Source organism: Bufo bufo, chromosome 1, assembly GCF_905171765.1.
Source record: "Bufo bufo chromosome 1, aBufBuf1.1, whole genome shotgun sequence".
Classification (NCBI taxonomy): Eukaryota; Metazoa; Chordata; class Amphibia; order Anura; family Bufonidae; genus Bufo; species Bufo bufo.
In genome coordinates, this window is record NC_053389.1 from 754,883,404 (window position 1) to 754,911,133 (window position 27,730).

General features: G+C 46.7%; 1 protein-coding gene across 5 annotated transcripts in view; it reads right to left on the minus strand.

Moving 5' to 3' along the window:
- The window catches only part of LOC120986140 (DNA-directed DNA/RNA polymerase mu-like), a 61,692-nt gene that overhangs the window by 29,411 nt on the left and 4,551 nt on the right, over positions 1–27,730 (minus strand). For all 5 annotated transcript variants that reach the window (XM_040414513.1, XM_040414516.1, XM_040414511.1 and 2 more), the window contains exons 3-6: positions 24,904–25,099; positions 23,327–23,519; positions 13,177–13,281; positions 1,587–1,757 (exon numbers count right to left, since the gene is read on the minus strand). In XM_040414513.1, coding sequence (XP_040270447.1) covers positions 1,587–1,757; positions 13,177–13,281; positions 23,327–23,519; positions 24,904–25,091 — 657 coding nt within the window. In that variant the 5' untranslated portion in view covers positions 25,092–25,099. The remainder of the gene's footprint in view (positions 1–1,586; positions 1,758–13,176; positions 13,282–23,326; positions 23,520–24,903; positions 25,100–27,730) is intronic.

The following is a 27,730-nucleotide window of genomic DNA, read 5'->3' on the forward strand; positions in this document are numbered from 1 at the left end:
TATAGATCTGCTCTGCATTGATGAGGGGCAATAACCCCAAAACAGCTCTCTGCAGATGAGATGCTGGCTTAGTTATTATCCAAGTCATGTCTCAAGGTCTATTTAAAGTTTCGAACATTGACTTATAGAATAGCTGCCTTACATCTGGCGAGATCAGAGGCAGAGCTCGTTAGGAGCTCATTTGCATCCCTTCTTCCCAGGATTCCACAGGAGCATGTATGGCCTATAGGCCTCCTCACTTGGATTAAGGCGCTCTCTGTAAGGAGAGACCGTATTCCCCAAAGCCTACAGATTACTTCACATTTTCATGGCGACAGGTTCCCTTTAATGCTGTGTTACAGATGTCTTGAAGCCAGTTACGGCTTTCAGCAGCTGGTCTACATATACATTACTGTCCTGCACCGATATCAATAAATTAGATGATATAGTAGATAGTTTATTCTGTCTGACGTCTGGACAGTGTGTGCACTGCCACCTCCAAGGGTTATTACCTGAGAATGAAGAAGCCACGACACTGATTTAGTGCAGTGCTCCTTTCACCGTTTTCACTGCATAGTGCAGGGAACTACAGCACGGCTGCATTCAAGTGAATGGGCAATGCTTCATTTCCCTGGACAGACGGCTTAGAATGCTGCTGTGCAGGAATCACAGCTCTAAAATCACTGCCGCAGCTCCTTCTCATCTCCTCAGATTGGGTCCCCGGACTCCCCGAGGTCAGAACTCCACCAATCAAAAAGTGACATGCCATGACCTTAGAAGATGGTAACACCTCAAGGACAATTCCACTGTGTGCTGCAGCTTACCTACTGGACCATACGTTTTTGCCGATCATATAGTACACGGTTATACAGAGTTCTCCAGATTAAGAAAACACCCCTGTTCTGTCTAAGGACTCTTTCACATGAATGATACGGATTGGCTCCGGATGCGTTTAGGGTGCGCTTAGTGAAACTCGCGCCATTTCGCAAGAAAGTTCAGTCAGCTTTGTCTGTAATTGCATTCACCGTTTCAGTTTTTTCCATGCGGTCGCAATCAGTTTTGATGCGTTGTTCACGCGCGTGAAAAAAAAAAAAAAAGTTTAGAAACATCTCCGGGAAGCCCCATTACCTTCTACGGGGCCAGGGCTGGGTGAAAAAACTCAGACTATAGAACAGGCTGCGATTGTCATGCAGCGCAGAATTGATACGTGAAAAAAAACGCTCATGTACACAGACCCATTGAAATGAATGGGTCAGGATTTAGTGCGGGTGCGATGCGTGAAGTGAACGCATACGGAAAACTCACTTGTGTGAAAGAGGCCTAATAGAGGGGGAAACTTTACCCTCTATGATGTTCATATGCCCTAATAAAGAATCTGGACAGGGGATGTCCTAAAGGCGTTCTATAGTATAACACTTCCTACTGTCCATTACACTGCTTAAAAGCGGCTACACTAATGTCTCTCATGGCCCACAATTAGTAATGGATTGGCTGACCAGAGAAGGATTTTTAGGCAGTCATGGGGAGGCAATATAGCAAGCGGACCCACAAATAACTGTTGCACGGGGACACTATGCCCTCTGTCTCTGCCCCCACTGACACATTACCTGGATGACAGTCTGGCAGTGCCCCCCACACCAGACCAGGTTTTTTGCTTCTTCAATGGACTGTAGTTTGCATGGCAGAGACTTGAGCACAGATGCCGCTCTTGCGAAAGCCAGACTTCGGACTTCAGAGCCCTGAAAAGAAGCTGCTTTTCCCAATATTTCCAGGGCGTCCTGAAAGTGAGCAATATCACAGCTCAAATCACACCAAGGCACTTCAGACATAAACCGATAAGACAATTAGGCCAGACTAGCGAGTTCAATGAGAGAAATGCTGCACATTTAAAGAGGTTGTCTCATTATGGACAATGGGGGCATATCGCTAGCAGGTCCCACCGCTGGGACCCACACCTATATCGAGAACGGAGCCCCGCAAGTGAAGGAGGGCGCACTGCACATGCGCAGCCGCCCTCCATTCATTTTCTATAGGGCCAGAGAAAATAGCCGAGCGCTGGCTCGGCTTTTTCCGCCGGCCCCATACAAATGAATTGGAGCGGGAGCCACGCATGCGCAGTACGCTCCCATTCACTTCTATAGGGAGCCGGCTTGGTGGTGGCCGGACTGGAGTCCTCGATATAGGTGTGGGTCCCAGCATTGGGGGCATATCCTAGCGATATGCCCCCATTGTCCATGATAAGACAACCCCTTTAGACATGATTTCCCATTCTGACCTCTGCTCCTCTGACAATGATTTATAATGCTGTGTGTTTCTGCTAGACCAGCATCTACTGAATTAGGCTACTTTGACACTGCCGTTTCTGTGTCCGCCTGTGAGATCCGTTTCAAGGCTCTCACAAGCGGCCCCAAACGGATCAGTTTAGCCTCAATGCATTCTGAATGGATGCGGATCCATTCAGAATGCATCAGTTTGGCTCTGTTCTGCCTCCATTCCGCTCTGGGGGCGAACACCAAAACGCTGCTTGCAGCGTGGAGCCAAACGGATCCGTCCTTACTTACAATGGGGACGGATCCATTTACATTGACACAATATTGGTGTAATTGTAAACGGATCTGTCCCCCATTGACTTTCAATGTAAAGTCAGGACGGATTGACTTACCGTTTGACTTACACTTAGACTTTTTTTGACATAGTAATGCAGACAGATCCGTACTGAACGGATACCATCGTTTGCATTTATAGGTGCGGATCCGTCTGTGCAGATACCAGACGGATCCGCACCTAACGCAGGTGTGAAAGTAGCCTTACACTGATGGCATTATGTGAAAATAATTCAGTAGATTTCAGGTCTTTTCAGGGACACACAGGATTTTAAATTATTAAAATGCTGTGCGATCCTGTCAGAGGACATAACGGGAAATCACGTTTACACACACACACACACACACAACTCACTTGACCAGTGCTCCAGGTGGAGACCAAAATGGTCGCCAATGCGACTGAAAAATTGCAAATAGCAAAAAGACTTTAGTATTGACAAATACCACTGGAGGGGCACTGTAGGGAACATAACTGGCAGCATTATTGGGGGCACTCAGGGAATTATTAATACCGAGGCACTATAGGGGGCATTACGGGGCATTTTAATACTGGGGCACTATAGCAGGATTTTTTGTACAGCGGCATTACTATCGAGAGAAATATAGGAGACATTACTAATACTGGGGAACTATAAGGGATATTAATGCTGGAGAAACTGTAGGAGTCTATTACAGGGACATTAGGGGACATTTTTGGGCACACTATACAGGCATTATTACTGGGAGCACAACTTAGGGATTTTACTGGAGGCATTTAAGTGGACATTATTACTGGGGGGCACTCTAGGGGGCATTACAATTGCTGGAGGCACTATAGGGACATTATTTCTACTGGGGGGGGGGGGGGGGGTCACTATTTTCAGCAGTACAGTATTTGGGGCACCGGTGAGCACAGAATTAGGAGTGGCAGCAGGATGACATTGTTTGGATGGTTTGTGTTGAAAAAGCGGGAAGGTTGATGGAAAAATTGAGAAATCTAGCATATCTGTGTAAGACTCTGCAGAGACAAATTTGTCGTGGCAGTCTAGAGATGAGGAAAGAGATGGTCTACATCACAAGAGATGGCACTAGATGTAAGTATGTGGTGCGGTGATCTCCTGTATGTTTCGTAGTGCTAGCAGGCAGTATGCTGTATGCAGAGGTGGTTCACTACTGTGACCTGCGTTTCACCTCCAAGTTTTTTTTTTATTTTTAAATTTTATTATAATTATATGTACTTTAAAGCTGAAGACTAAAAATTTTATTCGGCTCCTAATTTTTCCAGTTTAGGAGTCGTCCGAGTCTGGCTGTAAAACTTAGTGCGACTGGGGCTCTGTACTAGGGATGTCCCGATACAATTTTTTTAAGACTGAGTACGAGTACTGATACTTTTATTTAAGTACTCACCGATACCAATTACCGATACTAATTTTAACAATAAAATACACACACACGTATTTTCTGACCACTGACCAACCAAAAGGCCCAAAAACAGAACTATAACATTCCAAGGAGACGTTATACTGTATGGGGGGCAGCCACAAGGAGAAGTTATACTGTATGGGGGCAGCCACAAGGAGACGTTATACTGTATGGGGGCAGCCACAAGGAGACGTTATACTGTATGGGGGCAGCCACAAGGAGACGTTATACTGTATGGGGGCAGCCACAAGGAGACGTTACACTGTATGGGGGCAGTCACAAGGAGACGTTACACTGTATGGGGGCAGTCACAAGGAGACGTTACACTGTATGGGGGCAGCCACAAGGAGACGTTACACTGTATGGGGGCAGTCACAAGGAGACGTTACACTGTATGGGGGCAGCCACAAGGAGACGTTATACTGTATGGGGGCAGCCACAAGGAGACGTTACACTGTATGGGGGCAGCCACAAGGAGACGTTATACTGTATGGGGGCAGCCACAAGGAGACGTTACACTGTATGGGGGCAGCCACAAGGAGACGTTATACTGTATGGGGGCAGCCACAAGGAGACGTTACTGTAAGGAGTCAGGACAACAATTTTTGAAGCCCCTCCTCAGTATAATAGTCTTGTGGCCATCCTACAGTAATGTATATTTCTTCTTGCCCTAATGCCTGCTTTTAGAGATCAATGTGCAGCTTGCAGGCAGGGAAGGGAAGGACCAGGGCCATAGAAGACAGACACTATCACCTTTGGAGGGACTCGCTCCTGGCAAACACAGCTCTGCTGCAGTGAATGCAGTGGAGCAGACTGATGTAATTACAATGTAAAACGAATTGAATGAGTCAGAGACTGTCTCACCCCAGACTTCCTGCTCTGCTACATGCACCCTGTACACACACAGCTCCACTACATGCTATACTAATAATGCCCCCCCTCCCCCGGACGGACTTACAGGGAGCCGCAGAGCAGGAAGCCTGGCAGGGACTCTGTGACACAGTCTGTGACTCATTGGATTCTTTTAACTAATAAACTGTCAGGCGATTCTCTGAGTCCCTGCACTACGCTCCCTGTGCTGTGAGTCAGTGCTGGTTGCCTCCGATTGGTTGGAGGGGGGGGAGGGGCGGGCCTAGCTTCCACTCTAGGCTCCTATTACACTGCCTGTGAAGCGGTTAGCTGTGCGAGGTGCAGGGGCCGCAGACGGACACATAGAAGCGGCGCACAGGTATCGGCAGTGGTATCGGGGACATTTGCACGAGTACATGTACTCGTGCAAATGCCCGGTATCGGTACCGATACTGGTATCGGGACATCCCTACTCTGTACCTCTTCAGAGAGTTATATTTCAGCATGATTTTCTGATAGTGTCTCTGGTGTGTTACACTGTAAAGGCATACAATGCCCATTCCAATTTTTTTTTTTAATTAGATTTTTATAAAACTTACCAGTAAAATCTCTCTCTCGCTCTTCATTGGGGGACACAGAGACCGTGGGTATAGCTATGTCCTCTAGGAGGCGTTGACACTAGTAAAAGCTGTTAGCTCCTCCCCCGGCAGCTATACCCCCTCCAGCCTGGAGAGAGAGCTTCAGTTTGTGCACAAGCAGTAGGAGAAGCAAGCTAACCAAAAGAATAAAAATGTGGAACACCAACCATGCCAAAGGACCCAATGGGGTTCTAACCAGCAACTGCAACAACAATACTGGGTGGGTGCCGTGTCCCCCAATGAAGAGCAAGAAAGATTTTACTGGTAAGTTTTACAGAAATCTTATTTTCTCGCCCATATTCATTGGAGGACACAGGAACCGTGGGACGTCCAAAAGCAGTCCACAGGGAGAAAAAAAAAAAAAACTACAGACCCATGGAAGAAAGCATCCCTGCAGGCATCTAAGAAACTGCCGCCTGCAAGACCATGCAGCCCAAGGCAGCGTCCACCGATGCATAAGTATGCACCTGGTAAAATTTTGTGAATGTGTGTAAGGAGGACCAAGTAGCCGCCTTACACAACTGCCGCCTAAGTGTGATTCCTCCGAGCCCAAGATGCGCCCACCGCTCTGGTAAAGCGAGTCGTGACACCTAAGGGCGGAACCCTGCGCAATTGCAGCCCAAATCCAACGTGTGATTGCCACCTTGGAGGCTGCCAATCCCTTGCGAGGACCCTCCGGAATGACAAAAAGGGAGGCTGCTAAATAGATCTTCAGAGCTGACAACATCAAAATGGTGTACCTCCTTTTCCTTAGGGTGTTAAGGAGAGGGACACAGTGAGGGAAGGACAATTTCCTCGTTGATATGGAAGTCAGTGACCACCTTCGGAAGAAAAGGAGGAACGGGCCAGAGAACCACTTTGTCCTTATGAATAACCAGGAAGGGTTCTCTGCAAGAGAGCGCCACCAACTCAGACACCCGTCTGATGAAAGTGATACCTACAAGGAAAACTACCTTTCAGGACAGGAGTCGGAGAGAAATCTCCTGCAAGGGCTCAAAAGGGGAAGCCTGTAGCACTGAGAGGACTAAATTCAGATCCCAAGGCAGTAAAGGAGGACGATACGGAGGAACCGTATGTGCCACTCCCTAAAGAAAGCTCCTTACAGGCCCCAGGGGGGCCAGAGGACACTGGAAAAGGATGGAAAGCGCCGACACCTGACCCTTCAAAGAACTAAGGGCCAGACCAAGGTCCAACCCTGATTATAGAAAGGACAGGACCGTGGGGAGAGAAAAATGAAGTGGAGGAATGTTTTGGCTTTCACAGAACCCCAGGAAGGACCTCCAGGTCCTGTAATAGATCCTGGACCCCGAAAAACCTCTTTGCGTTAGAAAGGCAGTTTCAATGGCCACGCTGTCAAACGAAGAGACCTTAAATGCTGATGGAAGACCGGTCCCTGCGAAAGAAGGTAGTCCGAGTAGTAGTGACCAAGGGACGTCTCCTAGGAGGAGAAAGAGGTCGGCGTACCACGCGCGATGGGCCAATCCAGGGCGGCGAGGATCGTCGAATGCCCTTCGCCCTGATTTTCCGTAGAACCCTGGGTAGGAGGGGGAAGGGGGGGAAAACACGTAAAGGAGGGAGAACCCCTGCCAAGGGCAGATCAGGGCGTCCACGCCGCAAGCTTCCAGATCTCTTGCTCGGGATAGGAAGGTGGGAAGCTTCCGATTGAGTCTTGAGGCCCTCAAGTCCACGTCGAGGCGACCCAAACGCAGACAGATCGCCTCGAATAACTCCGGGTGGAGGGACCACTCGCCAGAATCTATTGTCATCCTGCTTAGGAAGTCCGCAGTCCAGTTCTCCACACCCGGGATGTAGATTGCTGAAATTAAGATTTTGGCAGATTCCGACATCACGGTGAAACTGCGTGTTCCCCCCTGGTGGTTGATGTACGCCACCGCCGTGGAGTTGTCCGACTGGACTCTGACCAGGCGACCCTTCAGGAGGTGGGTCCAGTGTTGAAGGGATAAAAGAATCGCCATGAGTTCCAGGACATTGATCGGAAGCTTGGACTCCGACCGATACCATGTGCCTTGGACTGTCCTGGGAGGGAATACTCCTCCCCAACCTTGCAGACAGGAGTCGGTGGTAACAACTGTCCATGATATTGGAAGGAAGGACCTTAACAGAACTGGAACCGACAGCAACCAACAAAGGGATGACCTCACTTGAAGAGAGGCGGATAGTCCAGACTCTCGGACGATTTGTCCCAGGAGGACAGAATCTCTCTCTGGAAGATGCGAGAGTGGAACTGGGCAAAGGGAATAGCCTCGAAACAGGCAACCATCTTCCCTAACATCCTCATGCAGACGCGAATGGACGGAAGGCTACAGTCGAGAAGCACCCTCACTGAGCGATGTAAGGCCAGCCGCTTGTCCGGAGGAAGGCGAACTTGTGCCGCTTCCGTGTCCAGAAGCATACCCAGAAAGAAGAGTTGTCTGGAGGGAGTCAGGGATGACTTCTGCAGATTGACCAGCCACCCGAAACTTGCAAGGGCTTCCAGCGTGAACTGTACGCTGCTCGCCGTCTGAGCGAAGGAGGAGACCTTGATGACGATGTCATCCAGATAAGGCATCTGGAACGGAACAGGGCTAGAAGAAAGGCCAGAATTTTTGTGAAGACCCAAGGCGCAGTCGCCAGTCCGAACGGGAGGGCGACAAACTGGTAATGATAGTCTCCAATTTCAAACCTCAGGAAGCGCTGATGGGGACGTGGAGGTATGCATCCGGGATATACACGGCCGAAAGGAAAAAGGATACCCCCTGTTGGTCAGTGGGGGGAGAATCGTCCTGCACCTGGAAGGTGTCACGGATGGCAGCAATGAGGCTATCTACAGTGAAGGCCAACTTTGAAGGCTGCTCCGTATCCATGTCCAAATCAGAATTCTCTACCTCTCCTTCGGATGGCACGTCCCCAGGAGAAGAAAAATCTGAGAGATTGTACACAAGGTGGAGAGGGAGATGCGTCAGAGGAAGAAACGTGGTCTTCTCTGGGATGCTTATGTGATTACCCTCTAGTGAATCAGTCAGCGCACAGCAGTGACCTGGAAGGAAGGGGGGGGGGGGGGGGATCACCCGAGCAAGAAGCCCTGGAGGGTGCATCCGAGGGAGGTGCAGCCTGCGCTGGTGGTGGATTCTCAACCAAGCGACCCACTATAGAAAGTGTGGATTGGAAGATTGTAGCAAGGTTTTCCACCGCCTGAGAGAGGGTTCTGGCCCAATCTGGCAACTCAGATGCCAAAGGGGGAAGGCAGCAGTACGGGCTGAAGGGGGGCCCCTTGCCTGGGCGCCTGACAAGCAGTGCAGACAGAATCTGGTTGCCCGCAAGGGAATTTTGCCTGACACATGGAGCAGGCATAATGGACAGCTATTGGCAGCTTAGGATGAGCGCCCGTGGGGTCAGACATAATGGAAATTCAGGAAAGGACACAACTGAGGCTGGAGAGGGTACAGGGACCCGAGGAGAGGAGACAACAGTTCCTACCAAAGTCAGGAGCGAAGTCCGCAGTCCCAGAAGGAGGATCCTGAACGCTGTGGCGGGAAGAGAAGGCCCCACCCCCTCAGGTCCCGCAATCTACCGCTCAGCCTCTGCAGTGTGCGCCGATCTGTAACCCCCACAGCGCGCTCATCTGGCTGCATAGATGTGTGACCCCTGTGGAGCGCTGCCCGTCCTGTAAGCGGGAGCTTGTGTCACTTTTATAAAGTCCGCAGTCTATGCCCGGACCGAGCGCCCGATAGTCCCGCCCCCTCCCAGCCCGAATGTATTCTTCTGCACCTTTGCCACCCCGGGGATCAAGTACTGCAGTGGCACATGTCTAACAAATTCACCCCCCGCCGGTCGAGTCACGCAGGAGACCGGAGAGTGCCTCCTCTGGGGGGGGGGGGGGGGTCGAAGGCCGGGAGCAGGCATCACTTATCTATCCTGCCGCCATCTTCACCCTTACTCTTCTCCAGCAGGGTCACCCCTTCAGCTACTGGCACCGTAGTGGCAGGACGCTGGAAGAGGGGCTTGGATGGGTGACCCTTCTGCTGGCGGGATGCAGGGGAGCGAGGCTGCCCTGGTCCACCTTGTCTTCTTGTGGGGGGGGAGGAAGCAGCAGCGTCTCTTCAGGCTGGAGGGGGTATAGCTGCCAGGGGAGGAGCTAACAGCTTTTACTAGTGTCAACGCCTCCTAGAGGACATAGCTATACCCACTGTTCCTGTGTCCCCCAATGTATATGGGTGAGAAATGTATACCATGAACAATACTTTTTTTTGTGGTGGCACGCTGTATAGGAGTGCAGTCTGTTGTGATTTCCTATACATTGGAATAAAAGGTATGCAGACTCATTCCAGCCCGACTGAGGACACATCTGATAAAATTGGAGCTTTTCGTGGCTTATCCACAAAATTTAGGGCGCTGATGCAATGTACACAGAGGCTTATGTCCGCTTTACACAGGCAGATTCTCAGCCAGATAATCACCAACAAGTGTCCATAGGAAAAAAAAAAATCATCTAACGGTGTAAAGGTGCTGCTGATTACCCGAGTAATATGATCATTTGTGTGGTCACCTAAATCGTCATTTGTCAGAAGCAGATCATTGTGTCTAGTGTAGGGATTCGCTGTGGTAGTTAGGATAAGCGGGCACAGTACAGAGGCAAAATACAAGTTCGTAATTCAAACTTCAGTGTTTATTCAGTGTTTATTCACACATGATGCCAAAAACAAAACGTCACTTTTGCAGTGTTGGTGTTACTTCACACCCAATGGCAAGTTAATAAAACAAAAATCTCCTTGGTGGCAGTTCTGCCTCAGAAAGTTCAAATACAGGCTTTAGGCGGCCTGTTCCCCTGACACACGGGTCTCTGCTCTCCAGCCCAGCACAGGCCCCAGATCCCAGCACACAGACCTCCTGAGCTCCACTGTCAGGCGGAGGTAATCCTCTACACCTGGCAGTGCTGGCTGCTTTTATATGCCTGGCAAAACCCGGCCTGGAACGTGGGGAATAGTCACCCACCCAGCACTTTGACTACTCCCAGTAAGAGCCGTCCCGGATCAGCTATTACAGCCATACTAAGTACCAAGGTGTCACTGCTGCTGACACATAAAAACCGGCTCTTACTCCACCGAGGCCAGGAATCTCGGTGACACGTACCTATCATCCACGATGATTCCTTGTACCTTCTTACACTAGACAGCCTCTGCCGCTGGCAAACAACGAGTCTGTATGGGAATAAGGGATGGCATCAGAGATCTCTCCTCCCCATACTGTGGAGGAGACCGCTACATGTAAAAACAGTAGTCTCCTCCACTAACAAGCAGGCAATTGCTGGGAAGGAACGCTTCTCAATTGTCCCATCTAGACAGGCCAAGAATCCCAAAGATAAAATCGCTAACATTCGCAATTATCGACCAGTGTTAATGTACTGCCGATTACCCGATGAACGAGGGAAACACTCATTCATCGGGTAACTCGATCGTTTGTGCAGACACAAAAATTATCGTTTACCGCCAGCAGATTGTGCTGTGTAAACACAATCTTCTGCCAAAAAGCAAGTCAGTATGGGGAAGATCGATGGCATTAGTGATCGCCCTTCCCCATATTGTGGAGGATATAGTGGCATGTAAATGCAGCGCTCTCCTGTGCGGATGAGCAAACAATTGTCAGGGAGGAACACTTCGTTCCTGACAACCTGCTGCTCTGTCTTCTTGCGTAACGGGACCTTTACTCACACATATGCAAATAATGGGCAAGGCTGTGCAATCATAAGAAGTATACTATAAATGTTTCCTTCATCTCCAATACCAACCATGAATTCTCCCTGACCGATCTCCTAACTTTTACTTTAGGATTGCTGGTGTGAACATGTCCATACAAGTAACTGAAAAACAACTGAAAAAAGGAAATGGTAAAGGGGTTGTCCGGGTTCAGAGCTGAACCTGGACATACCCATGAGTTTCACCCAGGCAGCCCCCTGACAAGTGCATCAAAGCAGTTCATGCTCCGATGCTCTCCTTTGCCCTGCGCTGAATCGCCCAGAGCAAAGGCATTTTGTGGAGTTCCGGCGACGAACGGGGCTTTCCTTCGGGCTGCCAGGCGGAGGCTTCCGCCCAGCAGTGAGCCCGGTAACGTCACCGACACTGATGGGCGAGCTTTAGCGCAACCCTATCCTGTAAAACAGCTAGGGCAGCGCTAAAGCCTGCCCATCAGAGCCGGTGACATCACCAAACACACTGCTGGGCGGAAGCCTCCGCCTGGCAGTGCGTTATAGTAAATAAAAGAGCGCTTGCCCTGCGCAGGGGAGAGCATCGGAGCATTTACTGCTCCGATGCTCATGTCAGGGGGGCTGCCTGGGTGAAATTATGGGTATCTCCGGGTTCAGCTCTGAACCCGGACAACCCCTTTAAAAGGGCTTTACCACAATACTAAGTGACAGCATACTGATCACAGAGACCTCATATGACTACAGCAAGAGGGCTGTAGTACTAGGTAAGGAGGCCACAACTTCTTAATTCTGGGAATCAGTGAGGATTTTATGCTGGTTTGTATTAATCCAACATTTTTATTTCTGTATGACAGTCACTTTAAGCCTTTTATGATAAATTTGGATGATGGAGAAGAACCGCACTGGGGGAGAAAAAAAAAAAAAAAAAAAAATAAAGCTCTCTATGCTAGCTCTCCAAACAGAATATAGGAACTAAAGTAGTCTGTATTATGTGACTGAAGCATACCAATCCCCTGCCACTCTGCTCATTACAAGTAATCACTGGCTGTAGTGGACACCACTGAGGTCACCGCTCCAGCAGACAGATATAAGTACTGAAAAGTAATCGCAGTAGGCCAGGATACAGACAATGGCAGGGGGCTTGGGAAGCAATGGCACATCAGCGATGGGGGACAACCTTTTTACTGCACTCAAAGCATAGACAAGACTGGATGTGACCCACATACTTTTGGTTTGATCTTTTGGCAAGAAAATCAACATCCAAAATTAGAGCATAGCTAATTGCAGTGCTTTTGTTACTGCAATTTGTCTTGCAACACACACACATATATACAGGAGCAATACACCAGCCTTGCTACATATACTCCACAGCAACAAAACACCTATAAAATATCCACATGTATACTACTAAATTCTGATAGGTGGTAGTCTGAGCAATGGAGCCCTCACTAAACTGCAGACAAGTTGTCCTGTGCCCCTTGTTGCTGCTCTGGACTCACATTTCATAAAAGTCTAGGAAGAGTGACAGAAACAGGTGACATTTTCTTGCGTTTCCCATAATTCACCATAAACTTGTATAGAAGAATTGTAAGCGTCTTCCTATTTTTGCTTGGCTCCACAGCAGCAATTGGGAGCCACAGAAACTTTTACTGGCAACTGCTGGTTGTAATGGTGGTCAGACTCAGCAATAAAATGTTTGGTATAACCTAGGCATTTTTTCATATGTTAGCTGCTGGAAAATCCCATTAAACATGTACAAGACATACAGCACGTTATAGGAAAATGCCCATCGGGTGGAGGAAGATCTGCTTCACACATGGCAGATTTTGATAATCCGTTCCATTCACCTAAATGGGACTTTTAGAAATCCATGTGCTCGCTGCCACAACAACCCCAATCAAATGAATTGAACCGATTTTCAGTCTCTGAAAATTCTGCAACTAAATCTGCCAAGTGTGAAGGCACCTCCAGCCTTCGGTGAAACCCACACACAACAGTGGCTTACTGTAATCTCTGAATTATGATGGATTAATGGTGTTCGCCGTTGGCAGGCATACGGTGCTACGGTAGAAAGTGCATCCTTGTCTTTGGAAACCTGAGATCCTAAAACCTGCAATTTAACAAAAAGATAAAATTGGGAGTGGAGAGATTCATTTTAGAGCTACAAACATGAATACATTACACGTCTTTGGCTTTACCAAACTTAGTAAAGGTTGACAATTTACAATAAATTTTTAGGTTTTATTACAAAAAGTTATATACACATGTCATTTTACACAAATTAGTTTATCCTCCTCACAATCACATTAAAATTGGAAAAACACTCCCAAAAATGTAACTTTATTGTAGATTTTTAATATGTGTCTGCAGTAAATCTTGTTGGCGTACAACTTAGGGGACACAATTGCATTTTTAACACCTTAGTGACAATTTTAGCCTGTATTCCAGCAGTCATAACTTTTAAATTTTTTTTATTCTACTTTTTATTTTGCGGGATGAGTTGTAGAATTTTTAGGAACCATTTTGTAGTATATATAGTGTAGTAAATAACGTATTTTATTTTTAGGGACAAAGATTTAAAAAAAAGCAATTTTAAAATTTTGTGGATTTATTTATGGCATTCACTGTGTGATAAAAATAATTTTATTAAGTGGGTCAGTACACTGATAATGTCACATATATATTTTTTACTATCCTACTGCAGGCTGTCAGCAATACAACTGCTCCCCCTCCTGACTGAAGGGGGTGGCTGCTTTAGTTGCTCACATCTCTGGTTTGGTAGCAGCTAGATATGGGCTTTGTATTGTTTGAAAGCTGGCAAAAATCACAGCATTATTATTTTTTTTTTAAATCAGTTTTTATTTAGTTTTTTTTTTTAAAACAAAAACAAAAACCCAGATACAAATAGTACCAAATCCGCCCCCCCTCCCTCCCAGATCTGCGGCACAGCTAGAGTCCATGTCGACGGTCAAGAATCGGAAGAGTTATTTGGTCACATCGTATTTCTTCATTATGTGTAGCTTCTGTCTTCTCAGAGCCAATACACTTAACACATTCAACCATACATCCACACACCTAGTGTAGTAGAATAAATAAGACCTGAACAAACTAGAACCTCTAGATTACCGTATATACTCGAGTATAAGACAAGTTTTTTGGCACATATTTTTGTGCTCAAAAAGCCCCCTCGTCTTATACTCGAGTCTAGGTCTTAGCTCCGGTAATAGCAGGCAGTGCGGGGGGGGGGGGGGGGGGGGGGGGGGGCGGCGCTCACTCACTGACGTCACGCGCCTGCGCCGCCTAGTGGGAGCACTGCCTTCCACCACACCCTGTGTATAGTGTTGAGTAAGCCAACATGTTTCCCAATTTCCAGAAATGTACCATCCTCTATAGCAGACAATAGATTTTTATTATCGGCCCAGTATTGTACAATCCTGCCAGATGTGTTAAGGCCTTCATCCACCCCCCCAGCCCCTGATATGCTGCAGCTGAGCCGCCAGATAGTAGATCCATGGGTCTGGGACACTCAAACCTCCTTGGGTTTTAGGTCTACACAAAGTAGTCAGTTTTATACGCGGTATTCCCTTTTTCCAAATTCGGTCTCTGAATATAGCGTTCACAGTATAGAAAAATCGGAGGGGAATCCAATGTGGGGCATTATGTAACATATAGAGAAGTTGGGGCATGAAAATCATTTTGAGTAGATAATGTTTATGGCTTCTGGAAGAGAAGAACTCCAGTTGTCCAAACACAGGAGAAGGTCTTCAGCATATAGCGCTACCTTTTCCGTTAGTGATCCATACCCAAGTCCCTTCACTGCCACCTCCTCCCTTAAGGCCTCTTTCACACGGGCGTTGCGGGAAAATGTGCGGGTGCGTTACGGGAACACCCGTGATTTTTTTGCGCGAGTGCAAAACATTGTAATGCGTTTTGCACTCGTGTGAGAAAAATCACACATGTTTGGTACCCAAACCCGAACTTCTTCACAGAAGTTCAGGCTTGGGATCGGTGTTCTGTAGATTGTATTATTTTCCCTTATAACATGGTTATAAGGGAAAATAATAGCATTCTGAATACAGAATGCATAGTAAACTAGCGCTGGAGGGGTTAAAAAAAAAAAATTAAAAAATAATTTAACTTACCTTAATCCACTTGATCGCGGCCCGGCATCTCCTTCTGTCTCCTTTGTTGAATAGGACCTGTGGTGAGCATTAAAGGGACACTGACAGGCCCAATTAGCATATTTAGGCATATATATGTCAGTACAGGTCTTATAAAGTCTATTAAAATCATCTAAGTATCCCCCCTGTCCACCTTATAAATACCGAAATATTAGGTTTTATAACCTGCTTGTCCGGTCACAAATCTGCCCAAGGGGCGGCATTTCATCTGAAAATGCGCCCAGCCAGCCGCTCCCAACTGCCGTCTGAAGCCCCGCCCAGCTCATCAATATTCACTTCGCTGGGCAGCGGCTACAACTCTCCCGACTCAAGTGCCCGGCGCATGCGCATAAAGCAGGGGCTGCAGCGCTCTGTACGCAAGCGCGATGCGACCCCGGCCGGGCGCATGCGCTGAAGATTGGACGGAGGACGTGCCCAGAGGATCGAATGGGCTGTGCGCAGAATCTTGAGTCGGGAGAGTTATAGCCGCCGCCCAGCGAAGTGAATATTGATGAGCTGGGCGGGGCTTCAGACGGCAGTTGGGAGCGGCTGGCTGGGCGCATTTTCAGATGAAACGCCGCCCCTTGGGCAGATTGGTGACCGGACAAGCAGGTTATAAAACTTAATATTTCGGTATTTATAAGGTGGACAGGGGGGATACTTAGATGATTCTAATAGACTTTATAAGACCTGTACTGTCATATATATGCCTAAATATGCTAATTGGGCCTGTCAGTGTCCCTTTAATTACAGGAACAGGACCTTTGGTGACGTCACTCCGGTCATCACATGATCCATCATCATGGTAAAAGATCATGTGATGGATCATGTGATGACCGGAGTGACGTCATCAAAGGTCCTTGACCTATAATTAATGCTCACCACAGGTCCTGTTCAGTAAAGGAGACAGAAGGAGATGCCGGGCCTTGATCAAGTGGACTAAGGTGAGTTAAATTATTTATTTATTTTTTTAACCCCTCCAGCGCTGTTTTAGTATGCATTCTGTATTCAGAATGCTATTATTTTCCCTTATAACCATGTTATAAGGGAAAATAATAATGATCGGGTCTCCATCCCGATCGTCTCCTAGCAACCGTGCGTGAAAATCGCACCGCATCCGCACTTGCTTGCGATTTTCACGCAGCCCTATTCACTTCTATGGGGCCTGCGTTGAGTGAATATAGAGCATGCTGCGATTTTCACGCAACGCACAAGTGATGCGTGAATCACCGCTCATGTGAACAGCCCCATAGAAATGAATGGGTCGGTATTCAGTGCGGGTGCAATGCGTTCACCTCACGCATCGCATCCGCGCGGAATACTCGCCCGTGTGAAAGGGGCCTAAGCGTTGTGCTAGGGGCTTTATCGCCATTGCAAACAGTAACAGGGACAGAGGACATCCCTGCCTGGTTCCTTTAAACAGTTTAAAGTCTACCATTTAATTGAATTCTTGCTGTGGGGGAATTATACATTAACTGTGTCCATTGAACAAATACTGGTCCTATACCCATTCTCTAGAATACTAGCCATAAATATTGCCACTCCACGCTGTCAAATGCTTTGGCCGCATCAAGGATATCCCTGGATATTGAGGAATAACCTCCTAATATTTACAGCTGTTGACATATTAGACATGAATCCTGCCTGATCAGTATGTATAAGTGAGGTCATCACTAAGCTTAATCTATTTGCCAATATTTTAGCTAGAATTTGAACATTTACCTGTAGCAAAGATACGGGCCTATATGATTCTGCCTCCATGCTGTCTTTTCCAGGTTTGGGTATGACCACAATAATAGCTTCATTCATAGACCCAGGTAGTGTACCCAGTCTTTGCGCTTCCTTATAAACCTCTAACATTTGAGGCAAAAGTGTAGAAGCATAAGTCCTATATATTTCAACCGGCAACCCATCACCACCCGGTGCCTTATTATTTGACATAGTTCCCAGGGCGTCTTCCATTTCCTTTATGGTTATAGGGGCGTCTAAGGAGGTTCGCTGCTCCTCGGATAGTGAAGGGAGTTGCAGTCTATCCAGAAACCTTTTAATCTCTGCATCTGTGACATCTATCTTTGATTTATATAATGAGGAATAAAACTCATGCATCACTTCTAGGCTCTGATCTGTTGCTGTGCACATTACCCCGGCTGAATTACGTAGAGCAGGAATGTATGCTGATGGATGTTGGGCCTTAGCCTTAAGTGCCAATAACCTCCCTGTTCTCTCCCCCTCCTCATAATACGACTGCTTTTAAAAAAGGGGTTTATTCTGTGCATTGCGTAGCAAGCGTTCATTAAGAACTTGCTGCGTTTCCTTCCATTTTGATGCGTTCTCCAGAGAAGGGTGCTCCACATACTCTGCCTTTTCCACCCCCACCACTAGCTCTGTACGGTTATTCTAGTTTCATTACGCTTCGCATTAACTTCCGCTATGAGCAGCCCTCAAGTATGCCTTCATGTTATCCCACACTATTAACCTGGATGCTGTAGGTAGGTTATACTGAAAAAACTCCCTCAACCTTTCTCCTACTCCCGACAGGTCAGGTAGAATAGAAAGCCAAAACAGGTTGAATTTCCATAATTTTCCTCTAGCCAGTGTTGGGGGAAGAAAATTAACAGTTGCTAAAACTGGGGAATGATCAGATAATCGTCTAGGTAAGTATTGTATATCCTCAATGAGGTGGCCCAGTTAAACATTTCCCAGAATAAGATCTATTCTAGATAACGATTCATAAGTACTGGAATAACAGAGGTATTGTTTGGTACATGGATTCCTCAGCCTCCAATAATCTAACAGAGAAGCTTGACTCAGAAGCCTACCAAATGATGTAGTCTCCTCGGATATTGAATGAGTGGAATTGCCCATCTTGTCTAATGTCGGATTTATCACATTGTTAAAATCCCCCATAATTATCGTTGGAACAGTGGGTATATCAGCAAGAAATGACAGCACTTTCCTAATGGTCCCTGGTGAGTACGGAGGTGGTATATATACCCCAACTATAGCGCAGGGAGTGTTGTGAATTGTGCCATATATGCAGACATAACACCCATTATCATCTATCTTATCAGATATACGTTGAAAAGCTATATTCTTATGAATGAGTATGCCAACTTCCCGTGCATAGGTGGAGTAAGTGGCGTGAAGGCAGCGACTAGCCCACTGAGGCTTACGTAATTGGGTCTGGTAGGACGTTAAATGCGTTTCCTGCAGACAGCATATCAGGGGCTGGTAAAGGTTCAGAGTTTCCATTATAGCCTTTCTTTTATTAACCTCCTAAATTCCTCTGATGTTCCAGCTTAAGAAACATGTTGGCTTAGTCATGGTCGTCTAAGGTTGAAATATATGAAGCTACACCCTTCCCCCATTGGGGGAGTACTAGTGACCAATAGTTAGTTATCATCACAGCTATTAATTTCCTGTGTAGACCTCTTCCCCATACCTACAGATCATGTGATAGTATCCCCTAGTAACCCCGAATACTGAGCCTTAAGCAGGCTAATAACAGTTAAACTGAAAATGTAGAAGCGCTGGACTTTGACAGCCCCGACAAAATACACCCCGCTAGGGGTCCTCGGGATCCAAACCGAACCACCTGTCAGCAAGGCCAGTAGCTAGATAGCTAGTCTCCCAGAATGTCGGGAGGCGGCAACCGGCCACTAGCAGTCAAAAGAAAAACAAGAGCAACGCACAACAAAAACTGTACTATTAATCCTACTTGGAACGTGTGCAGCACATCCTCCTGCTGCTCTCCCGGTTATTAATTACAGCTTGTATACATATAATAAAACAGTGTAGTACCCCAATTGCCTATTATAAATATAAAGTACGCTTTGATAAGCACTTAGAAAGCATAACATATATAGTACCTAATTTAGCTTCAATACATGCACACCCCCAGGAACACAATGGCTCTAATTAGGACCCATATACTTGCAAACAGATCTGTCGGTGCCGCTTCAATCTGGAGGCTGCCTATCTTCGCGTAGTTGTCTGTCGAGCCATCTTGAAGCTTCCTTTGGATCCTCAAAGAAGCTGGTGGATCCCAGGGCAACTATCCTGAGTTTCGCTGGGTACATCATCGAATAGGAGACTCCATATTCCCTCAAGCGACGTTTCACTTCTAGAAACTTTGCTCTTTTTTTTCTGCACTTCTATGGAGTAGTCAGGAAATAGTGACACCTTGTGGCCATTAAAGGAAAGTTCTGGCAAATCTCTGGCCTTTCTAAGGATAATATCACGATCTCTGTAATGAAGTACCTTCATAAGCACAGGTCTTGGAGGAGCACCCGGAGGTAATGGTCAGGTAGGTACCCTATGGGCACGTTCGAGCGCAAAAAGTGGCGTTAGAGTCCCAGCGCCAAACTTGTCTTTTATCCAGGACTCAAAAGAATTCTGTGGGGTTATTCCCTTCCACCTTTTCTGGTACTCCCACCAGTCTTACATTGTTCCTTCTAAGACGGTTCTCAAGATCATCTTGTTTGGACGCAAGTAATTCCAGCTTGCTCTCATGTGCTGCGTTATTTCTCTTGAGGGGTAAGATATGATCCTCCACATCTCCCATTCTCTCTTCCAGGGCAGTCATTCGCTCAGCTAGCTTTCTAAAATCCTGGCGGACTATAGAGACATCCTCTTTTATTGCCCCGACTTGCATAGTCAGTGCTTTCAGCGATTTTCCACACTTAGTGATTGCATGCATGACATCTTTAAGTGTGGGCTCCTCAGACTCAGATTCTTGGGCCTCCGATTCAGTATCAGCCTCATTTGGCTGTAGGACTTCATATTTTTTAGAGACAGAGGACCGATGCTTCCCAGCTACAGCCTCTGCCCCCTCACATTCAGAGTCCATGCCTTGTTCCAGTACTCTGGGCTCACCCTCATCTCTGGGCAGTTTCATACTGATAGGGGTCGCCGGTGCGGTGTGATGGAGCCGGCGCCATCTTGTGACTCCTTGTCAGCTCCTCTCCCGTCCTTTCTCCTCGTCATAACAGCGAATCTCCGCCAATATTCTGGGGCCAGAAGTACCCGCTTGTTCTCAGCTAGGGGCTCAGCAGGGTAAGCACTCGTTCAGGTTGTTTAGTTGTTAAAAATCTGGATAAATGGCCGGGATATCGCAGGAGCTCAATGCGTGCACAGCCGCTCACATGCTTGGCCAGCCACGGCCCCCCCCCCAGCATTATCTTCAGTACATTAGAAGGTATCACTGCTAGAAACCGGGATACAGTGACTGCAGGGGATAGTAGGTTTTATCTGCGATTATTTCTGACTCAATTTCTAACAGTGATATCTCCTGTTTAGCTTGGGCTAATGCTGTCATGTTAGTTATGTATGAAAGCCTGGAATGCTAGCTTTTAAACAAGACCAGGCCCATGATTCTATGTTGCTACCAATCTGCTAAAACAGCCCTCCCTCCAGCTCAGGCAGAACAGTTAAGTGGTTAAAGGGAATCTGTCTCCAGCGACCTCCCTATCCAACTGTTTGCATACAGACATAGCTGTGGTTAACCCGATTAAAACCCCGTTTTTCTTTTGTTTATCCGAGGCTCTGTTCCCGAGTTATGATACTTTCTTAATATGCACATTTTGGCCTTGGTGCAATCAGGGTGTCAACCTTGCTCTTGTTGCACCCAAGCTTTACTCCTTTCTGTGGCCAGCCTCTCACTTGCTTATTTGCCACTGCCTAGTCCTGTAAATCAAAGCACCCAGGAAGGGCCTGACCACAGAAATGGTTGAAAATGTGTGGCTAAAAACCTATCAAACAAGCTGTGACAAGATGTTACACTAAAGTCTATACACAAAAGGAGTTTGGGTTGTCACATTTTCAGAAGCTTAGATTACCAGTGCCCACATATAAAAGGTATTTACATTTTCTCAATTTACTTTTTTAGCAATTCCTCACGGTTTTCGAGATCCGTACGTGGACGTTCAATAAAAACCTTTAAGCTGGGGCTACCTGCAAAACACACTCCAACACTGCTGGATTTTTTGCAATTTTGGGGTCACAGCAACTTCAAGTTGCGACTTCATTCAGGTAACAGGGCGGTTTTTGCTCATGTGATGCTCGTAACCATGTAGCCCCAGTCTTATTGCTTTCTTCCATATGATGAACACACAGGTGCCCGACTCATTACACAGCTCTGAGGTTACAGCCAGACGGCGCTGCTGGCAGCAAGTGGGCGCCACCCGCTCTGGCTGGCCGTACTCTTATAACTGTACAGTAAAGAGTTGTGCACCTGGTTATTCACCACATGACCAGCGCAGATCCACTGGAAGTAAACAATGAAGAAGCCCATCAAACGAAAGCAAGCAGAGATCTTTGAAATTCTGATTCAGAAAATATATTGGAAATTTTATAACCTTATGAAGCAAGAAATGACTTGCTGAAACTGGAATATCCCTTTAAGCTGGCCATACATATGGCGTAAAAGTTAATTATGGCTGACAAGGGTTTGGTCACATCTAATTTTTTTGCTTTCATCAGAATATTCCTGAATGTATACAAAGAGAAACCTGTGTTGTGGAAATTTTATTATTAGGATGTGTATTTAATATATTGTGTATTGTCACCATGTCTCTCAGTGTCAGTGTAAACCATTGGAGTGGATATCTTCCTGTGTATGTCCTGTCACAGCTGCTGGGCACAGAGGTCTCCGTCGGCGAATGGTCCATGTGCTAAGCACTGGGCTGTGGGCCGGGGGAGACTGATGTGTTCAGCAGAGCAGTGTTTTGTTGGCTGATCTATGGACGCCGGCTAGGGCCCCCGCACAAGACGCGGATTTATTGGCTTGGTGTGGATGCATTTGTTAAGAGAACAATATATGAAAGGAACGTGGGTTTGTTGTCTCTAGTGCGCCTGATCAGCCGCTGGAGATAATGACGTTGTCCTGTAAATAAACATCACTCCAGTGGTTATAGGATACATGTGTTTGTTAGCTGGCTAGGTTATTCTAAATGATGGTGTCTTGTCTTCCTATGTCATCGCATCCTTGTTACATGAAGGAAGTGGTCGGGTGACGGGCCGCCCCTTTTCTATTGTTACACCTTTTGTGAGTAAACAATAACAGGTGAGCAGACTGTGGAGGAGGGGCAGTTGCTCAGCAGAACTGAACATGAAAACACCTTTGACTGCGGTTGAGAGATTTGCCTGTCCTTACACAAAGTCTGATGAGAGCGGATTTCTACTATTTATATTTCTACAACACCTGCAACTGCTGTCACTATATAGGCACACACTGGCATACATTAGCTATTGCATAAAAAAATTAAAATAAATGTGTGATATATATTTTTTACAGTGTTCCACTGTATGGGACGGCACAGCAGACTATGATTTCCTATACAGTAAAACTAAAGGTATGCCAACACATTTTTTTGGGGATATGCTGGGCACATGGGAGCCTATGGACCCTTTGGCATATGCACATAAGCTATTCCTGCACATGCGCCAAAAGGTACGAGATGTGAACAGGGCCCTATAAGCATGAGGACAAGGGACTGCAGACGTTGGGATATGTGGCACAAGGTTTGGGCAAGTTGAGTTTTGTTTGCATCCCTGGGAGATAAGCTGCTGACAGAGGCTTAATCCCCGACTCCCTATTGAAATAAAAATGCATATTCAGCAATGCGAAACACTCGTGGGGGAATCAGGAGAGAGGGGTGACAAACAGGCATTCTTCAGTGGAGCAGCGGTATGATGTGCACATAGCTCTCTGCACGTGTTGACAAGACATAGGACTGCTTTTAAGCTTCTGGTCACTGCCTATTACATCCCAGGTCAGGGATCAGCAACCTTCGGCACTCCAGCTGCTGTTAAACTACAACTCCCAGCATGCACACTTTCTTGGCTGTTCTTGTAAGTCCCATGGAAGTGAATGGAGCATGCTGGGAATTGTAGTTTCAGAACAGCTGGAGTGCCAGAGGATGCTGATCCCTGTCCTAGGTCTTCTGCATAAAGCTATGTACAAAACAAAAAAAATCCAAAAATAAAAACCCTTACCCCTAGACGGTGTCTGGCCTCCACTGGCACAGGTTTTCCTGAACTCATGCTCTCTGTGAACCAGCTGATGTCCAAGATATGTGGTGACCCTTGATCTTCAGCACTCTGCACTGGCTTCCCAGTTTTCCTTTCCATCCAGCTGAGGACGTCCGTGAAAGTATTCTGTTCTGACACTACATGCGTCACAGTGCCGCTGCAATAAGTACACCATGCAGGAATCATCAGATGGACATATTCACAAATCCCATTACTAGCAAACTTCCTTAGGACACAACATTGTCCATTCCAACACACTCCTCACAAAAGGAATAGTAACACCCAATTGTAGAGAAAGGTGTTCCAATTGATTGGGAAGTGTTTTCTAAGACTCATAAGAAGAGAGCATACAGTCCTCTTAGGGGTCCTCTCACTTCAGCAAGTAACATTTATCATGTAGAGGAAGTTAATACAAGGCACTTACTAATATATTATTGTCCATATTGCCTTCTTTGCTGGCTTAATTCATTTTCCCATTGCATTATACACTGCTCGTTTCCAGGGGTTAAAGGGAACCCGTCACCTGGATTTGGGGTATAGAGCTGAGGACATGGGTTGCTAGATGGCCGCTAGCACATCCGCAATACCCAGTCCCCATAGCTCTGTGTGCTTTTATTGTGTATAAAAAACTATTTGATACATATGCAAATTAACCTGAGATGAGTCATAGCTTGAAAATATGACTCTTCTCTGGTCACACAAGTAAGAAATGACTTATGTTAATTTGCATATGTATCAAATCGTTTTTTTTACAGAATAAAAGCACAGAGCTATGGGGACTGGATATTGTGGATGTGCTAGCGGCCATCTAGCAACCCATGTCCTCAGCTCTATACCCAAAATCCAGGTGACAGGTTCCCTTTAAGACCACCCTGTAATCAAGTAGCAGTGGTTGTGCTTGCAGACTGTAGAAAAAAGTGCTGGCCTAAGCGCACTCCAGCAGTCCCAACCACCAGAAAGGCTGATGCTTTTTTCTATAGTGTGCAAGCACGACCACCACTGCTGGATTACAGGGTGGTCGTAACCATGGAAACGAGCAGCGTGTAATGTGATGAAAAAATGAATCTAGCCAGCAAAGGAGGCAATATGGACAATACCAATACGTTAGTAATTGCTTTGTATAAATTTTCTGCATGATAAATAGCATTTACTGACGTGAGAAAACCCCTTTAAGGTTCCTCAAAATGCTGCCACAAGTCGATCCTCCACTCCAGATCATGCTCAGTAGCCCACACAGACTTCAAGTGTATACCTTCATCGCCTCTAGGTCTAGAGTTATAAATGTTATAATTATATAATATATAGAAAAATCCCAACAAATCCATCTAGTAGAGTGAGGATACTGGGGGGAATTGGGGTTGCTGTATGGGTGGTATATATCCACTGCCCCCTTCCCCAATAAGCAGAGGTGTTAGTATAATTTTTCTGTCACTACCGCTTTAGTTTCCCTTCACACGGCTCTAGATGAATTATACAATCCGTTCCGCCTGCAGCCACCACCATTCCCTGTTGTGCCATTCTGAAGGTCTGTTGCATTATACCTGTAATCCTGTGCCACACTAAACCCTCTCTTCTGTGCCAGTGATGTGAGGAAGCCTCTTCGTGCAGCCCCCATTTTTCGCTCCACCAAGAAAATACAGATATCAGGAAATAATATTGGTGGGGGGGCTACTGGTTCAGTGGGAGATACGTCCTCTTTCCTTCTCCTTTTGCGAGGGAATGGAAACATCACGGGACCTGGGCAGGTAAGAGAGAAATGACAACAGTCTGATAAGTCACTACAATTGTTCCCCTGTCTGTATACAGTGGTCATCACAATCATTATCGAGGGGTCCCTTCTGTGCATCCATCCCTCCCGACCGAGGGTCTATGGAAAGAGGAGAGAGCTGCTGCCGGACACCCTGGATTGGGGGTTGAATTTCAAATGATCGGGTAGAATCAGGAGGCCCCACTGAAAATGCCCTGAACAGCTAACAGTCTAATGTTATGGAGGAATCCTTATACCAATTGGGGCTGGCGTATGGAATAGTGTCAGGAAAAGTGTCTACCCTTTAAGCCACTGTGATAGGCTGGTGCATCTTCTCACTGCATCCTGTCTCAGTCCACGGTAAGACAAATTGTCTATAAATGGAGAAAGTTCAGCACTGCTGCTACTCTCCCTAGGAGTGTCCGTCCTGTAAAGAGGACTGCAAGAGCACAGCACAGACTGCTCAATGAGGTGAAGAAGAATCCTAGAGTGTCAGCTGAAGACTTAAAAAAGTCTCTGGCATATGCTAACATCCCTGTTAGTGAATCTACGATACGTAAAACACTAAACAAGAATGGATTTCATGGGAGGATACCACAGAGGAAGCCACTGCTGTCCAAAAAAAACATTGCTGCACGTTTACAGTTTACACAAGAGCACCTGGATGTTCCACAGCAGTACTGGCAAAATATTCTGTGGACAGATGAAACCAAAGTTGAGTTGTTTGGAAGAAACACACAACACTATGTGTGGAGAAAAAGAGGCACAGCACACCAACATCAAAACCTCATCCCAACTGTGAAGTATGGTGGTGGGGGCATCATGGTTTGGGGCTGCTTTGCTGCGTCAGGGCCTGGACGGATTGCTATCATCGAAGGAAAAATAAATTCCCAAGTTTATCAAGACATTTTGCAGGAGAACTTAAGGCAATCTGTCCACCAGCTGAAGCTCAACAGAAGATGGGTGTTGCAACAGGACAACGACCCAAAGCATAGAAGTAAATCAACAACAGAATGGCTTAAACAGAAGAAAATACTCCTTCTGGAGTGGCCCAGTCAGAGTCCTGACCTCAACCCGATTGAGATGCTGTGGCATGACCTCAAGAAAGCGATTCACACCAGACATCCCAAGAATATTGCTGAACTGAAACAGTTCTGTAAAGAGGAATGGTTAAGAATTACTCCTGACCGTTGTGCACGTCTGATCTGCAACTACAGGAAACGTTTGGTTGAAGTTATTGCTGCCAAAGGAGGTTCAACCAGTTATTAAATCCAAGGGTTCACATACTTTTTCCACCTACACTGTGAATGTTTACATGGTGTGTTCAATAAAAACATGGTAACATTTAATTCTTTGTGTGTTATTAGTTTAAGCAGACTGTGATTGTCTATTGTTGTGACTTAGATGAAGATCAGATCACATTTTATGACCAATTTGTGCAGAAATCCATATCATTCCAAAGGGTTCACATACTTTTTCTTGCAACTGTACATTAGGAGTCATTCGTAAACCTGTCCCAATATCTTGCATTCTAAGGGCTAATTCGAACCACGCTCGGTCTGGGACAAACAGTCCATGTGTCGACCACAGCTCCCCTGACCTGACTGCATCACAGCGATTTATTATAGCCAGTTCCTATATGATCGTGGCTCTATTGTACTTTACTAACAGGACATGAGCACAGCACAATAGACCTGCAATCTGATAGGAACGGACCATCATAAATCACTTTGATACAGTCAGTTCGGGTCAGGGAAGCCGTGGCCAGTCCAAGAGATCCGGCCAACACACGCCCTGTGTTTCCTGGACTGAGTGCGGTCGTGTGAATCAGCCCTGACACGAAATGAAATAAGGAATGAGCATATATTCCACCATCTCCGGCACCCTCATAGGGTTGAATGGAGCAGCAGACAAGCATGTATGTTTGCCACCTCATTTGAATGGGGGAACAAGAGCCCTCATTCTAGTGATCTGCAGGGGCCCCAGTGACCAACCCAACACGCGTGTCCCTTATCCTGTAGAGAGAGATGGGACCTCCCCTTTAAAATAAACATCAGCATAGATGGGAAGGTTGGGAGAGTTAAAGGGGTTGTCTCATCATAGACAATGGGGGCATATCACTAGGATATGCCCCCATTGTCTTATAGGTGTGGGTCCCACCTCTGGGACCCGCACCTATATCAAGAACGGAGCCCCGCAATGTGATGTCTGGAGGACTCCGGTCCGGCCACCACCAAGCTGGCTCTCCATAGAAGTGAATGGTAGCGTACCGTGCATGCGCGGCCTCCGCTCCCATTCATTTCTATGGGGCAGACGGAAATAGCTGAGCCAGCGCTTGGCTATTTTCGCCGGCCCCATAGAAAATGTATGGAGAGCGGCTGCGCATGCTCAGTGCACCCTCCTTCACTTGCAGGGCTCCGTTCTCGAAATAGGTGTGGGTCCCAGCGGTGGCCATTCCGCAAATGATAGAACAGGTCCTATTGTGTCGCAATGGGGATGCAACCAAACGGAACGGAATACATTTTGGTGCGTTTCGTTCCATTTTTTTCCTCTATTGACAATGAATGGGGACAAAACTGAAGCATTTTCTTCTGCTATTGAGATCCTATGATGGATCTCAA